This window comes from Populus alba, chromosome 10 (assembly GCF_005239225.2).
Source record: "Populus alba chromosome 10, ASM523922v2, whole genome shotgun sequence".
NCBI lineage: Eukaryota > Viridiplantae > Streptophyta > Magnoliopsida > Malpighiales > Salicaceae > Populus > Populus alba.
The window spans coordinates 20,406,405-20,421,775 of NC_133293.1; the positions used below are offsets into that span (position 1 = coordinate 20,406,405).

Genomic DNA, 15,371 nt, shown 5'->3' on the forward strand with positions numbered 1-15,371 from the left:
GCAGTGTTCTCTAAGTAATTACGAGTAGCATCCCCCCCCCCAAACTTTCTTTATTTGTTAAAATCACCTTTTTTTCAATCAGTGCCACTGTAGTATGTTGCGAAAATAAATGAATATTTTTTTTTAATTGTAGAGATGGGTACTATACAAATGTGAGTAGGTGTATTATAGAGTGTTCGTGAGCAATCTCTGACCCTGCATTGGACCTTGATATATGTGATATGGGACAGGATTGCTTCACTCGTGCTATTTGGTGCGTAAATGATTTCAGTTCATCAACATTTGGTAGTGTCCTAAACTGCTCCCAGGGATTGGGATGTCACTTGTGAGAATGAACAAGCCCAACTAATTTCACAACAATTTAGCTAGCTAGCACTAATAATCCATCTAAAAATATTAGATGTTTTAAAGGAAAACTTCTCCAAGTACGTTGATATACAAGGAAAAGTTAAAATAGCTCATAAGTTATGATAAGTGGATTTATTTTTCATGATATCATCTTCAATCTAAATTTGAAAGGAAAGTACGAGAAAGAAAAGTTTCATGAAAAATCCAAATAAAGCGACCGTGAGGGAATTTAACAGACCAACACGGTCACTCGAGAATACCCTAACATCAGGAAAAAATTAAAAGAAGAAGATGGAAATTCAACTTCCGTTCCAAACGCATCACATCCTCCTAAAATTCAACATCACTTTCGCCCCTCCTAAACCGAAATTCCAAATTCCCCGCCAACCTCCGAAACGACCCCGCTTCCCTCTCTCTCCTTCCAGGCCAGCTCTTTATTCCCTGGATAATCCGAGGAGAAGATGGAAACCTCAAGCTCCATTCTCACCCTCCGGAGCGTTCCCTCCACGCTCTCACCGATGCCAAAACACAACCGAAGAAAAAGATAGAGGAGGTGAGGAAGGGAAGTGGTGGAAATGCGAAGACCAAGCTGGAAGTGGAGCCTAGGCGCTCTAAGGTGGCGCGTAGGTTCTACAATGAGGATTTTAGAGACCAAGCACAGCGGTTAAGTAAAGTTCTCGCCGCTGCTGGAGGTAAATTGCTGTAAAATTCTCTACGTATATGTTTACTGCGTACGTATTGTAATGTATTATTAATTCTGTAATTAGTGTCGAGGAGCAGTGAAGAGTTGATTTTTGAAGATGGTTCTGTATACAATACTCCACAGGTAATTATAATATGAATATATGATTTCTCTATTAATAAAATTAGTATTTTTGTTAGAATTTGGAATTTATTGCTTTGTTAATTTGTTGTGATGATGTTTAGACTCGAGTTGATCCTGGGAGGGATGTTATATGTGTTAACTGAAATCGGCTTATTTGATGATTATTTTAAGAGTTGGGCAGGTACTTGTGTTATTGTTTATGATTTCTATTTGGTTTAGTGTCGGAAGTTATTAGTTACAATTGTTTTCTGTTTTGTAGGACTAGCGAAATCCAGGACTACCTAAACCACGATTATTTACTGTTGGACGACTTCATGTTGCCACAAATGGGTTAGACCAGTGATGGTATGATGATACCATTACGATTTGTTAATGTAATGAATTGGGATTTTCTGTTTGTTGTTTGCCATCAGTGAAGGAACAGTCATTGACAGTGTCCATTGCACCCCAGACTCCGTGGAGTTGTTACCACAACAACCAGATATATCAAGACCTCGTCTTCCTATTATGGTGTATTTTTTTTTCTGTTCAGCCAGCTAGAATTATTTTCATAATTTATAGTACTGCATCCTTAAAGACATGTTATTATCACCTTTCATACCGTGGATATAATTGTTTTCTCATACATGTGGAAATCTTTCTATCAAAATTGACTTTCTTCATTGTCTTCGGACTTTAAATATAGATTCTCTGTTGTTCTGAATTCCAAATGGTGAAACATTTTCAAGCTTTTTTAAGAGTGCTTAAATGATAATTATTTTTGGATTACAATGAGATGGATCTTGTTTTTTGATACTTGCTGAGAAAAAAGAAAAAAATGGGGCAAAAAAGCTGTTTATGCCAGTGTAATGGACGAGTTTCTTATGATTGTGATGTAATGTCAATTATTTTTGCTCAGTGACTATTTTCTTTCAGTTTGTACAACACCACGAGTTTCTTTCTGGTTTTGAGGTTTTGCTTTGTTTAATTAATTTCATCTTGGTTGATTATGACACATAAATGCTAACAACCTTTTACTTATGTTGCAGGTTCATGAAGGGAGGAACCATGAGATTCGAGAACTAGTGAAAAATGCTGGGCTTGAGGTTGGTTTTAGTTTTTTATGACATCCTTATAACATTGAGAGAAAAGAAAAGTAAAAAAACAGATACTGACACTATCATCAGTATTGGTATCTCTATCCTAAATCAATCATATCATGTGAGGTCATGTTGGGGAAGTAGTGGCATATTTATCGCTTCTTAATCCTAAGTGCGGATTTAAATGATAAACATTCTGTCTTCTTGCATGCTTTTATCTTAAAAATTCACTAGGGACAACGTCAATAAACAGTTTAGTAGCACTCTTCGAATGTTTATTATTAATAGCAACTTCATGCTTGTCTTGTTTATTATATGATTACTGCTCATTGTGTTTACATCAGATATTTCTCCATTATTTATTTTATCATTTTTGTTTTCAGATTCATGCATTGAAGCATGCCCACATTGGTGGTTCCAGACTCCCATCAGACCTCGGGTAATTGCCTCTGATATTTTTCTGTTTTTTAGAACATTTTTAAGATTCTCCTCGCCTCTTTATTACTCAGATCAAAATTTTCATATTGCTAAAAGCAGAAGAAAGAAAAACAGAGCCTGTCTCCCTTTTTAGTTGCAGTAACTTAAGCAGACTCAATGTAGATACGGAGAACATAGAAAAATAAATTAGAATTAAACATTTGATACATACGAGATAGATGTTCTGTAATAAATGGTGGGTGCCAACCCCAAATTTACTCTCCTCCCCTGGGAAAAGGGCTCACCAGTGTTGCTCATGGTGATTGAGGGAGTGCGTTTTTTAAAATGGACTGGCCTTTGCATTGAAGGGGTTGGTTTATACTACTGCCAGAAGAAGCTGGCGAGCTATGTTGGGGGAGCTGCATTGCTAGTATTAAAGCAGAAATCCATCCATTCAAATCTGGAAATTTCCTGGTCGCAAGGAGCACCTGTCTGCATATGATGGAAATGTAAATGTGAGCTAAGAGCCTGCATGTGTTTTTTCATGAAATCAAAATATTCGCTTGTCATATAGATCAAAGGTATGGAGATTTCATGACCCATTTTGATTCCTTAATTGAACTAACATTGTTACCACTGCATGGAGTTTTTATCCGATGCCATCTATAAATACTTACTATTGAGGCCATTCAGATGGATAAAAAGCAGCCTTACTTCTAAGACAGCTAAGGTAGACGCAAATGTAGGCTGTCGGTCATCTAGTTGGGCATCCCGTGCTAGGTTTCTTTCGCTAACACCAAAAGAGAAAGAGACAAGGCCCATCCTGCAACACCTGTTGCAATTCTCCTGTGTCTATTCTTTTCAATAGTTTTACGTACAGCCTAGCCCGATGAGCTCGTGTTCTTGCATGTGCTCAACAGTTGTAGGGTCTCACTTCACATGCTATTGATCTGTGAATAAATTCTCCTTTTTCGATCTGTTGATTGATTACTTCCCGTTTTCATTCTTTAAAAAACCATGGTTTTTACAAGGCTCGGCATCGTATCATGGTTTTGTAAGACTATGTAACTTGTCCTGAATAAAAAGAAAAAAAGAGAGAGCAAAGGACCACGCACCGTAAGGTGTTGGCTGGATAGTGAGCGAGGGAGTTTGCTTTCCTAGATCCAAGCTATCATTTCACATTTGAGCTCAAGGAGAGACTGGAGAACTAATCTCTGTATGCGATAAGCTAAAACCAATTCAAGGAGTCCTGGGAGCTAGTCTAGGAATACCAAGAAGTGACAAAAAAAAAAGGAGAGTGGTTCGTAGCAAAAGAGAGATTAGAAAATGGGCTGCATGAAGGGTTCCACCAACTCTTAACATTAAACAAGTCGTGCAAGATTCAACGGGATCAATTAAAGTACAGGAAGGAACCGAGGTCAAAGGTTTACAGCAATGCTCTAAAATTCATAAAGTTTGGATTTTCGTGCTCCCATGTTTATATTAGTTGAATCCCACAAAAGATTTTAAGAATTTGAAAAGGTTGCTTTCCACCCCCTTTCCAGCTTGCACCCGGTGTCGTACTTTCTTTTTTGCCGACCAAAAGGGATAAAACAAAACACACAGGAAAGCAATAATAGAAGAAACTGTTCATTCATTTACTTGGACAGTTGCCCTTGGTCGTAGGGATGAATAAATAAAAAAAATCAAAAAAATTGATTAAATTAAAATAATAAAAAAAAAATCAAACTATAAAAAAAACCGATTAAAATTTTAAAAATACTAACCAGTTTGTTTAATTTTGGTTTTATAAGCTTTAAACAAAAAAAAATTGAACCCGAAAAAAAATGGAAAAAACCGAGTCAAACCAGAAAAAATCGCGCTAAATTGAAAAAAATCGAGATAAATCAAGCCAAACCAGTTTGAACCAGTTTTTATCATAAAAAAATAAATCAAATCGAAACTGGCCAGTTTAAACTGGTTTTGATTTTTAAAAAATTAAAATTTAATTTAATTTTTTTTTAATAAAAATTAAATCAAATAAAAAATAATCACCCCTACTTTATCGGTTATCAGCTATCTATTAAAATAGCACAAAAAGGCTTGGCTTCAACATTTGGAGCATGGAGAGATGGTTAAACTGGGCAGTGACAACGATACATAGAAAAGCAAAATTGAACCTTCCACGACAATGATTTGATCCCATTTAATGGAAGCACAGTAAGGATAAGAGAGTACTTAAATAAAATAATGCATAATCACTTAGAAGTAAAATTTAACCCATCTTGTACATGGACTCTTTAACATCTACGAAACTTGATATAATTAGATTAAAATATAAAAGGAACAAAAACTTATTTTAAAGAATGAAAACAAACAAATAAAATAAATTTATTTATAGAACAATCATTTCTTTATCTTCAAAACATTATACCTTATTGTTTTTATTGTCTTAAATAAGGTAAATTTATTGTTATCCATGAAAAAAAAACACAATATTTCTCACGCTCTCAAGAATTTGAGACTATTTGACATATCAAATACAATATTGCTTGAACTCTGAAATTCCTCCTTAGATTAGATCTTCAAATTAAATTAAGCACTCCTAGTTTGGATTACTTTGAAGTGGTCACCTTTTATAAAAATAACACAATAATAAATCGGGCGGCGTCTTATTAAAAGCTCAGATGCCTGAATATGACGAAGCAGAACAAGCTTTAGGCTGTGGGCTTGTAGCAAGGAGGCAGTAGCATTCATTACGTGGATCTGGCAATGATGTCACAGATTACAGAAGAGTCAAAACGGGTCAATAAATGATTACATTTATTATTATTTATCATTACAAAAAGAGGAAAATGCCCAGTCCAAAGATTTAGAGGAGGGTTTTGTGTGGTATTAATTGAGAGATCGAGTATTAGAGCTCAATCAGTGCCGACAACCTGGCATCACCAGTTCTTTCGAATTATTTTTCGGTGCCCTCCATCTTTGCTTTGTTGTCCTATATTGCTAAGAACACACATCGTGTGTCCCACCCTGTAATGCAAGGAAGGACTGCTGGTCGATGATCTGGGACGCAAAATCTTCTGCTGTACAGAACTCAAGAGTCATCTGCATAAACAAGAACTCGTACCTAAAATTACCACTTCAACTTATCATGATGCCTGAGATTTGTCTTGCTCGATTTGTTCCTCACAGACTTTAAAAAATTCAATGCAAGGAACGAGTTTATCCTATTTGTGATCATGAAATTGCCATAAAAGCTTTTTTTTTTTTTGTGGTGGTGAAAAGAATTCACTCTGAAATTGGGGGAAATGTCTCTCTTACTATGATTGTGGGGGTGTTTAGGATAATTATAAAGAATATTTAAAAATTAATTTAAAAAACAAAAACTATTCAAAAATTAATAAAAATATAGTTCAACCGCTCCACTAAACATGTTTTTATCAACAACTTTAGCCTTGTCTTTCATTATTGTATATACTATAATAATTCACACCTGATATTCATAGGAATGAAATAAATACTGAAATCATAACAAATGACATAGATTTGTGGGGTATTAAAAGATTAACCTAAAAAGTAGCGTGTTGGATTTAAATATCCATTTAAAAAACAAACTACTAACTTTAGCATATCTAATTGTTAAAGTAAATTCAACTTTAAATATCTGTTATCCAAGGAAATATCAATTAATCTATCTCACAATGATATTAAAATTATAGTTATAACACCCAGTTGGAATCATGAATTAATTCAGTATTTTTTTTATCAAAAACAACCTTGTTACAGAGTTGTTTTTAACATAAAATGACATTTTCCAGTAATAAAATTTTATTTAAAATATAACATGACGAAACAAAATTTTAGATCAACGTGTTACTAGATTAACCCGGTGCAAGATGGCACAGTAGCACAACAGATATGTGCTCTGTATGTGATTTTAGCTGAAATATAAAAGAAACAACCCATGATGGAAGGAGACAATCTAGCTCATGGAAGAACAACCTTCACGTGTCGATTATTTTCAGAAAAAGATCACAGATGATTGACGTGGCATTGATTGGGCAATAAAAACCAAAACTTCTGTAATGACAGGGCAGCCGTGCAGTAAGGTCACCATCGATTTTTGCTTTTTCTGAAATTCGGAAATCGTATATTATATCCACAACCTCTGTCTGAAGGCTGCATCTAATTTAATCCCTTTCATTAGGCCCACTAATCCCAGATGCCAGAACCTAACGACGGACGTTACACCAACGTCAACTCAAGCCGTCAACAACACCACCACATCGCGCGGGAAGGAAAAACAAACCATTCACACACACAACATACAACTCTCCCTCCCTCCATCTCTCATCGTGCCGGCCTCAAACTTTTATTTTCCTCTCTCTCTCTCTAGAAGATAAAAGAAAAGAAAAAAACAATCTCCGAAAACAAAGAAAACGGTTTCTTTCTTTCTTTAAATCCCTTATGCTCTCTAAAAAGATGGAAACGGTTTGCCTTTGAAATTCAAATAATAATAATGGCTTCTAATTCAACAGTGAGGGTCTCAAACAGAGGAGCAGAGAGGCAACTGCTACAAACTCAAACTAATCCTCTCCATGGATCTTCTTCTTCGAGTTCCAGAAATGGAAATTCACAACAAAATAATAATAGTAATAGTAATAGCAGCCATTCTGCTGTTCGCTCCAAGGCTCCTCCTCCTGCTGCTGCTTCGAGACGCTCTGTTACTCCTTCCCGCTCTCACTCTTTCGACTTCGATAACGGTCTCTCTCTTTCTCCTTTTGTTTCGTTTCTTTGCTTAATTTTGTTATTTAGGAAGAGAAAACAAAATAAAAAACTGCATAGAAATCGATTTTTTTTTAAAATTCTAGATATTTGATTAATTATATCAAGTTAGCTATTTTTTATTTTAAAATAAAGAAGTTAAATTAGCACGAATATTTGTTTTCTCTAGAAATGTCAAAGATTATAATAGTTTTTTTTTTCTTTTTGTGTGTGGCTAATGACAGATCATGGAAGAGTGAGAGTAGCTGTTAGGTCACGGCCAAGGAATGCAGAAGAACTCATTCTAGACGCTGATTTTAACGATTGCGTTGAATTATTTCCCGAGGTCAACTTTTTTTCCTTTACTTTTCCTTATATTTTACGTGCTGAAAAGTCTATGATTAACTTGTTTTTATTTTATTTATTTTTGAAATCAGAACTCATATGTGTACTATGCAGCTGAAGAGGTTGAAATTGAAGAAAAACAATTGGAGTTCTGAATCCTTTAGATTCGACGAGGTTTTTACAGAAACTGCTTCTCAAAAAAGAGTTTACGAAGTCGTTGCAAAGCCTGTTGTAGAGGTAATTAACTCACATTGCTTAGAGTATCTATGTTTACTGTGTATGCGCGCAAATTGGTTTTGGAAGAAATTGAAGTGATTGTATGGTTTGGATGGCATGTTTATCACAGACTGGAAATTTTTGGATTTACTTTTTGCAGAGTGTATTGAGTGGGTATAATGGGACGGTTATGGCTTACGGTCAAACAGGTACTGGAAAAACTTATACAGTTGGAAAACTAGGTAAAGATGATGCGTCGGAGCGTGGTATTATGGTTAGAGCTCTCGAGGACATACTTGCTAGTACAACACGTGGTTCTGATATTGTGGAGGTTTCCTATTTGCAGGTATTTAAATGTTTATCTTGCACTGGGCATTACTGGTGTTTTATATGCGGATGTCAAGTTGTTAACCCATGTTTAATGAAGAAATGAGCATATGGGGACCTAGAACATTTTCATGTCTTGTTATCTCAAGAGGTTGTTGTGATATTAAGGCAGTAGCATGTGGAAACCTGTTCTGATTATTCAATTAAAGAAGTACCGCAATGACATGGTCCCTCCCTGGTTTTAAGTTCCAATCATGTCATTTGATTGTATGCAATGAGAATGACTCTTTTAATTGATATTTATAGCTAAAACCAGTGCTTATTCCAGATCTTACTTTTGTTGTCAAGCTATATAGTTGCGTGAAGATATTCATGCTAGTTTTAAGATGGATGTTTTCTGTTTGATTCTCACTCCATGTTGCTGCTCCAGTTGTATATGGAGTCTATACAAGACTTGCTTGCACCAGAAAAGATTAATATCCCTATTAATGAGGACGCAAGGACTGGGGAAATATCATTGCCTGGTGCTTCAGTAGTCAAGGTTCAAGATCTTGATCATTTTTCAGAACTACTACAAATTGGTGAGGCAAACCGTCATGCAGCTAATACAAAGCAGAATACCGAATCTTCCCGAAGTCATGCAATTCTAATGGTGAGTGTTTTCCTGGATTTTAGATTAACCCAGTCAATATAAATTCAAGTTTGCGTTCATGGTGTTTCTTGACTAGTGATGAAAACCTGAATTTTAAGCATCTGGGCCTTTTTGGTCTTGCAGGTTTCTGTACGAAGATCCATAAATCAAAAGGCAGAAGATGAAACCACTTCACAAGAGAAGGATGTGAAAAGTAATTTATCTGGTGGCAATGGGATACCTAGAGTAAGGAAAAGCAAGTTGCTGATTGTGGATCTTGCTGGATCTGAAAGATTAGACAAATCTGGTATGTTGGTGATACTATACAAGTCAAAGCTATCAATGTGTACATCTGTTTTGTATGGCAGGGCCTCGGTTAGAATTTTTGTCAAGCATACATTTTAGGGTGTGACATGCTTCGTCATGTATTTATCATTGAGAAACTCCTATCAAATTTATTGTTTTTTCCTTGTGGTGTAGGTAGTGAAGGTCACTTGCTTGAAGAGGCTAAGTTTATCAATCTATCTCTTACTTCCCTTGGCAAATGCATAAATGCATTGGCTGAAAACAGTCCACATATACCAACAAGGGATTCCAAGCTAACCAGATTGTTGCGTGATTCATTTGGAGGTTGGTCCCAACAGCTTTTATTTTCTGCTCCTTTTTCCTCAACCCCTTTCTTCTCCTAACAAATTAAATTTCATGAAATTACACTAAGTTTCTAGTTTCCCATTTTTTTACATATCAACATTGGTGTTATGATGTTTTTCCGAGGTCACGTATTGGTAGAAAGAGGTTGAGCATTACCTTACTATATTATTTGATCTCCCAAGGAGAACAGAGAACTTATTTTTGAAATATATTTAGTATTCTCCTATATGTTCTGTAACATACCGGTTCTGTTATTTTTTGGAAGTTGTATTGATGCCCAGGTAAACCTACCACAATCTGCTAGTATTTTGTTTTTTGATAAATTTCTTATGGAAATTCTCTATTACTTTCAATTAAACAGGCTCTGCAAGGACTTCACTGATAATAACAATTGGGCCATCTGGACAACATCATGCAGAGACTACTAGCACAATCATGTTTGGGCAACGGGTGAGTCCTATAGAGAATTAAATTGGATATTCAAGAATTCTCTTGTGATTGTCATCTTATTCCTTTTCAGGCAATGAAAATAGTGAACATGGTGAAGCTTAAAGAAGAATTTGACTATGAAAGTTTATGTCGGAAGCTCGAGGCTCAAGTAGACCATCTTACAGCAGAACTAGAAAGGGGAAAAAAATTGAGTGAGTGTGAAAAACTTGACTTGGAGAAACAGCTTAAACAATGTCAAGTCTCCTTTTCTGAATCAGAAAAGAATCTAGTCACAAGGTCCGAGGTAGTTGTCTCTCCTGTGTTTGTGTATCATTTTTGTTTTCAACTAATGCATAGGGCGGGTTTAGTTTCTATCGGTTTGATCAACCAGCTTATTTTTTGTTTATATATGTAGTGATTACTGCTGCATCCAAGTGTTGATTTTAATATATCTTATAATTTCCTAACTAATATCTTCTATTGGCTTCCAGTTCCTCCAGAAGGAAAATACTCGTCTAGAGGTGGAGATGCAAGACATCTTAAGTGAATTGGAGTCTCAAAAAGGTTGTAATGATTTAATGCGTGACAAGGTTTCTCAGCTAGAGATTAGCTTAAACAATAGTCAGGTATTTCCCTCTTCTACAGTCAAGTTATTGTCCTCGGCCTTTTCTTTCTCTTGGTAATAAGTGTGGTTATGTGTAAAGATATTTGATGCCTATTCAACCGATGCTTTAGTTTTATACTTTTGTTATCCAACAAAAGTCAAACTTGTGATACCTCCTTGTGCATCTATCATTCAATGATGACTCAACCTGTAATAAACTTTAACAACCTGATTTGTTCTTTGTATGATGATTCTGAATGCTGGGCTGATGACAGCTTTAGTTCACGTTTTTTTCCATGAACTCAAGTTAATTGTGAGAAAGTTTTGTTTTTAGTAAATAACATTATAAATGTATAATATCGGTAAATATCAAATTGGAATAGCTATCACATAAAAATTTGGTTCTAGACTAGACTACCTATTTTATTTTGAATCAATCCAGTTACACCATTACCAGTTTATTTCTTTTTGAAATCTTTTTAACTACTTGAAGTCTTGAGCATGAGTACCTATGCTGTTCTTTTGATTGTTAGCTGCAGCACCAGCTTGAAAATTCTACATATCAGAAAATGCTTGCTGACACTACCCAGATGTGTGAGAAGAAAATATCAGAGTTAATTAAGCAGTTAGAAAGCGAGCGTGCTCGTTGTGAAAGAGCTGAAGAACGATTAAATTTGACGAAGAATCTTCTGGGTGACTACCAAAAATCAATTAAGGTCAGTTATTTTTAGTTATGTATTCAATGGTCAGTTCTTAGCAGTTTTTTATTCAATGGAGTGGATTTCAATGTTTGATGCTGCATCTTCATAGCTTTCATATTAGCAGTGGTCTGCAATTGGAAAAATAAGTTTTGGGGATTGCATGTGGTTTTAATTCATGACATTGAAGATACTCTTCATGTGTTTTCTTTTATTTTCTCATCTTCTTTCAATATAAATGCATACTCATTTTAAACTTTAAGAAGCAATTCTTCTTACCTCAATGTTTATCAAAATGTGCACATAACCTAATGCTGTCTTTTGTTGCGTGCAGCAACGTGAATTGGAAGATTCTAAATATCAGAAGGTACTTGCAGACACCACTCAGATGTATGAGAAGAAAATAGCAGAATTAAATAAGCTACTAGATGATGAGCGTAGTCATTTTGCAAGTGCTGAGGAGCAGTTAGATTTGATGAAGAAGCTCCTCAGTGATTCTCAAGAATCAACCGAGGTTAGGAATTTATGTCTTAGTTCTACATTTTTCTGCTCCATCTTCATTTTCTGGTTTTAATCATCTATGTTATCTTATTGAAGACACAAAGGGAAAGTCTCTAAATAAGATAAAGTGGATTATTAAGTCAAACATCGATGAAGTTAAATTCAATGCACTTCCTTCAATTTTAGTCCTCCAGCTATGATAAAGTTCTATCATTACAAGGAAAACCTAATACTGTTTTCTTTTTCTTGTAGCAACATGAGGTGGAAAATTCTGTATATCAGAAAGCACTTGCAGACACCACCCAAATGTATGAGAAGAAAATAGCAGAGCTGATTAAGCAAGCAGAGGATGAGCATGCCCGTTTGGAAGGAGCAGAAGAACAACTGGATCTGGCAAACAAGCTTCTAAGTGATCAACAACACTTGATGCAGGTTAACTTTGTCTCCGTTTTTAGTAGGATAAATGAAATTGCAAGGCAGTTCTTCCAATTTCGAAGATCAACGCTTAGATGTCTTTGTATAAGCAAAATGCCCACTATCATTGCTGTTTGAGTTTTCTTGTTGGGGCTTGGACACTCCTACTTAGTGCTGCAAGTTTCCCTTATTTTTCATTCAATTTTTTTTTTTTTTTTTTGCATTTTTCTGGGAATTGTGTATACTAAACAACTTTCTACACCATCTTGGTCCTAATTTTCAGTTTCTTTTCTTTCTTTGTTTTTATAATATACAGGACTTGAAAGAGATTGATGAACTAAGGATGAAGTTGCAAAGAATATGTCAGGCACATGAAAGCGCTCAAACTGAACTTCAATCCTTGAAGTTGGAACACAAAAATCTTTCAGAAGAGAAGGTGTGACTTTGAAATAGAATGGCTTGACTAAACTTTTTTTATTTTATTTTCAATTAAATATGATTTGTTTAAATTGTGAGAACCCCCATTATGTGTTGTGATTTGATAAAATATTTTCACTAAATATGCGAGTGAAGGCAATACTAAGTGAAGAACTTCACGACATGAAGCAAGCACTTGCAGCTGAAGAGAAACAGAGGAAAAGTATTGAACATGAGCTGGATAAACTAAAGAAAAGTGCACCTGAAAGTGACAAAGATTTCGAGGTTAAATATATTATGCATTCTTTTATTACCTCCTATTTTTATTTTCATTTCATCTTATATTATAATCCTGTCAGGATAAGAAACCATTCGGGAAGGAAAATATTGGTAACGGATCGTCAACCTTTGGGAACCTGAAGGGTTTACACAAGTCAAACTCTTCAAAGGCTGCACTGTCTAGTCAAAGGGCAACCATTGCAAAGATTTGTGAAGAAGGTAAAATTTATGCCATACTAAGCCACTGGTCTATCTATTTATTTCTCTTGAGATCTAACATCTTGAGCTATCCTAACAAGTTCGCTTTTCAAAAATTTCAGTTGGGCTTAAAAAGATAATGCAATTATTAGCATCTGAAGACTCTGATGTCCAAATCCATGCAGTGAAAGTGATTGCCAATCTGGCTGCCGAAGGTACTCCTCATTTTGCTTATCATTCATTTCCAAATTTTTAGAAGCGTACTTGGAAAGATATTAAGCTTTTATGTGTTTCCAGATATTAATCAAGAAAAGATCGTGGAGGAAGGGGGCTTAGATGCACTGCTAATGCTGTTAAAATCATCTCAAAACACAACTGTGCTCAGAGTGGCTTCTGGGGCCGTAGCCAATTTGGCAATGAATGGTAACCTTTGATCCTTCTATTGATAATCAAAGCTTCAAATTTTTTATTTTACTGGTTATAAGATGCCTTTTTAACAGATGAAACTGTCATTCCACAGTGACGACATCAATGTAGCTTGTAATTTTAGTACTTTAAATCTTCATGCAGAACTGAATCAAGGGTTAATAATGAGCAAAGGTGGTGGACAGTTACTGGCTAAAACAGCATTCAAAACAGATGATCCACAAACTCTTAGAATGGTAGCTGGTGCCCTAGCAAACTTATGTGGAAATGGTAAGCTGAAGGTGGCTTTGTAAAGACCGTGTCCCCTTTCCTTACACTCGTGTATTCTGGTGCATGTTAAGCATGACATTGAAAACCAAATTCGTTTTCATCTTATCACAAATTGAATGTCTGATTTTTCCCCAAGTGTTTCATTAGAACCAGATATCATGGATCAAATGGAAGAGATTCTTGTAAACTGATGCAAAATTTTCTGCTGCATAATAGAGAGTTTACACATGATACTGAAAGAAGATGGAGGCATCAACGCGCTTTTAGGAATGGCTAGATCCGGGAATAACGATGTCATTGCACAAGTTGCAAGGGGGATGGCTAATTTTGCAAAATGTGAATCCCGCGGAATTATTCAAGGTTTGTGGCCTGTGGTCTCCGTGATTGCCAATCAGTCATCTTTACTTGTATCGATTATGACAAACTATAGTTGCTGCAGGACATAGAAAAGGCCGTTCACTATTAATAGAAGACGGTGTCCTTGAATGGTTGGTTTCCTATTCTAACACGGCTCCGGCTTCAACACGACGCCATGTTGAGCTTGCTCTTTGTCATTTGGCACAGAATGGTAAACTGCCCATTGAATCAAGCATTTTCATTGAATAATTTGAGTTTTAAAACTGCTAGTGAAAATCTGGAACCAAGTGCCAGATTGTCTTAGGAAAACAAAGGGAAATTCTCAACGTGGGCAGTGTCTCTGGCTCACGTCCTTCTGCTGGAAAGAGGAGGATAGGTTTTATTCTATATAGATCAACCAAAATTAAGAACTCCAAAACTTGCAAGCGCATCTAGGGAATGCCATTTTGATAGCTACCTCTCTACTCTGCAGTTACGTATCTATTTTTTATCTTCCAGATTTCTTATGACTAATAATCTGTTCTGCTGCCTGTTGCAGACAACAATGACAGGGAATTCATTTCTTGTGGAGGGGTAAGAGAACTAGTCCGAATATCTGTTGAATCCAATAGAGAAGATATCCGCAACCTGGCAAAGAAGACACTAAAAATGAACCCGACTTTTCAAGCTGAGGTGAATCCAGATTGGCTGTGAGCTGCACAGAGCCAGCAACCTGAGTTTTGATCATAACAATACTTTTTAATCGAACTTGACAAAATCATCAAGCAACATAGCTTCCTTGATTTATTAAGCGTATGAAAACTTGTACAAAAAAAAAAAAAAAAACTCTTCCGGATCATATATTTAACAAAGGAAATTTTTTGTCAGAATCCTTCTACGCGATGTTGTTATTTTGTAGGAAGAGTTAATACAGTTGCGTTGGTCACCGCCCGTAAATAGTTCTGTACTTGGTGGTAAGGTAAATAAATTATGTAAGGTTTATATGGCATTTTCAGAACATAAATGCCATGATCATGGATGATTAGGTTGAACACGACCACCAGGCCAGCTAATACAAGAATATAGAGAGAGTTAATAGGCCTGATGGGCTTAAACTCAGTTTTTTATGAACAGGCCAAGTGGGCTTAATTGAGTTCTTCCTGGCAATAGGCCTAACGGGCCTCGGAAGCTCTTTCCAGAAAAAAGGAAAATG

General features: G+C 35.8%; 1 protein-coding gene and 1 pseudogene across 2 annotated transcripts; both read left to right on the forward strand.

Annotated features, from left to right (window-relative positions):
• Positions 1–685: 685 nt before the first annotated feature.
• On the forward strand, positions 686–4,336 carry LOC118060026 (putative ribosomal large subunit pseudouridine synthase SVR1, chloroplastic; annotated as a pseudogene).
• Positions 4,337–6,877: 2,541 nt separating this feature from the next.
• LOC118060027 (kinesin-like protein KIN-UC) lies at positions 6,878–15,167 on the forward strand. 2 transcript variants are annotated; one of them, XM_035073109.2, is made up of 22 exons: positions 6,878–7,415; positions 7,662–7,762; positions 7,876–7,998; positions 8,138–8,323; positions 8,735–8,956; positions 9,080–9,242; positions 9,416–9,565; positions 9,948–10,036; positions 10,107–10,319; positions 10,507–10,641; positions 11,153–11,335; positions 11,652–11,831; positions 12,071–12,250; positions 12,549–12,668; positions 12,806–12,934; positions 13,009–13,147; positions 13,249–13,341; positions 13,424–13,549; positions 13,697–13,822; positions 14,039–14,182; positions 14,262–14,390; positions 14,718–15,167. In XM_035073109.2, the coding sequence occupies exons 1-22, from the start codon at positions 7,172–7,174 to the stop codon at positions 14,870–14,872; spliced, it is 3,330 nt and encodes a 1,109-aa protein (XP_034929000.1). In that variant the 5' UTR covers positions 6,878–7,171; the 3' UTR covers positions 14,873–15,167. The 2 variants fall into 2 exon arrangements, with proteins under 2 accessions (XP_034929000.1, XP_034929002.1); XM_035073111.2 differs by having other exon boundaries at positions 11,159–11,335.
• The last annotated feature ends 204 nt before the right edge of the window (positions 15,168–15,371 follow it).

Bases quoted from the DNA above. Each gene is read 5' to 3' on its own strand.
- LOC118060027 (XM_035073109.2), top strand. From the start codon at position 7,172: ATGGCTTCTAATTCAACAGTGAGGGTCTCAAACAGAGGAGCAGAGAGG. The intron at 7,416-7,661 runs GTCTCTCTCTTT...GGCTAATGACAG, and splicing joins CTCTTTCGACTTCGATAACG to ATCATGGAAGAGTGAGAGTA. The intron at 12,669-12,805 runs GTGTGACTTTGA...ATGCGAGTGAAG, and splicing joins AAAATCTTTCAGAAGAGAAG to GCAATACTAAGTGAAGAACT.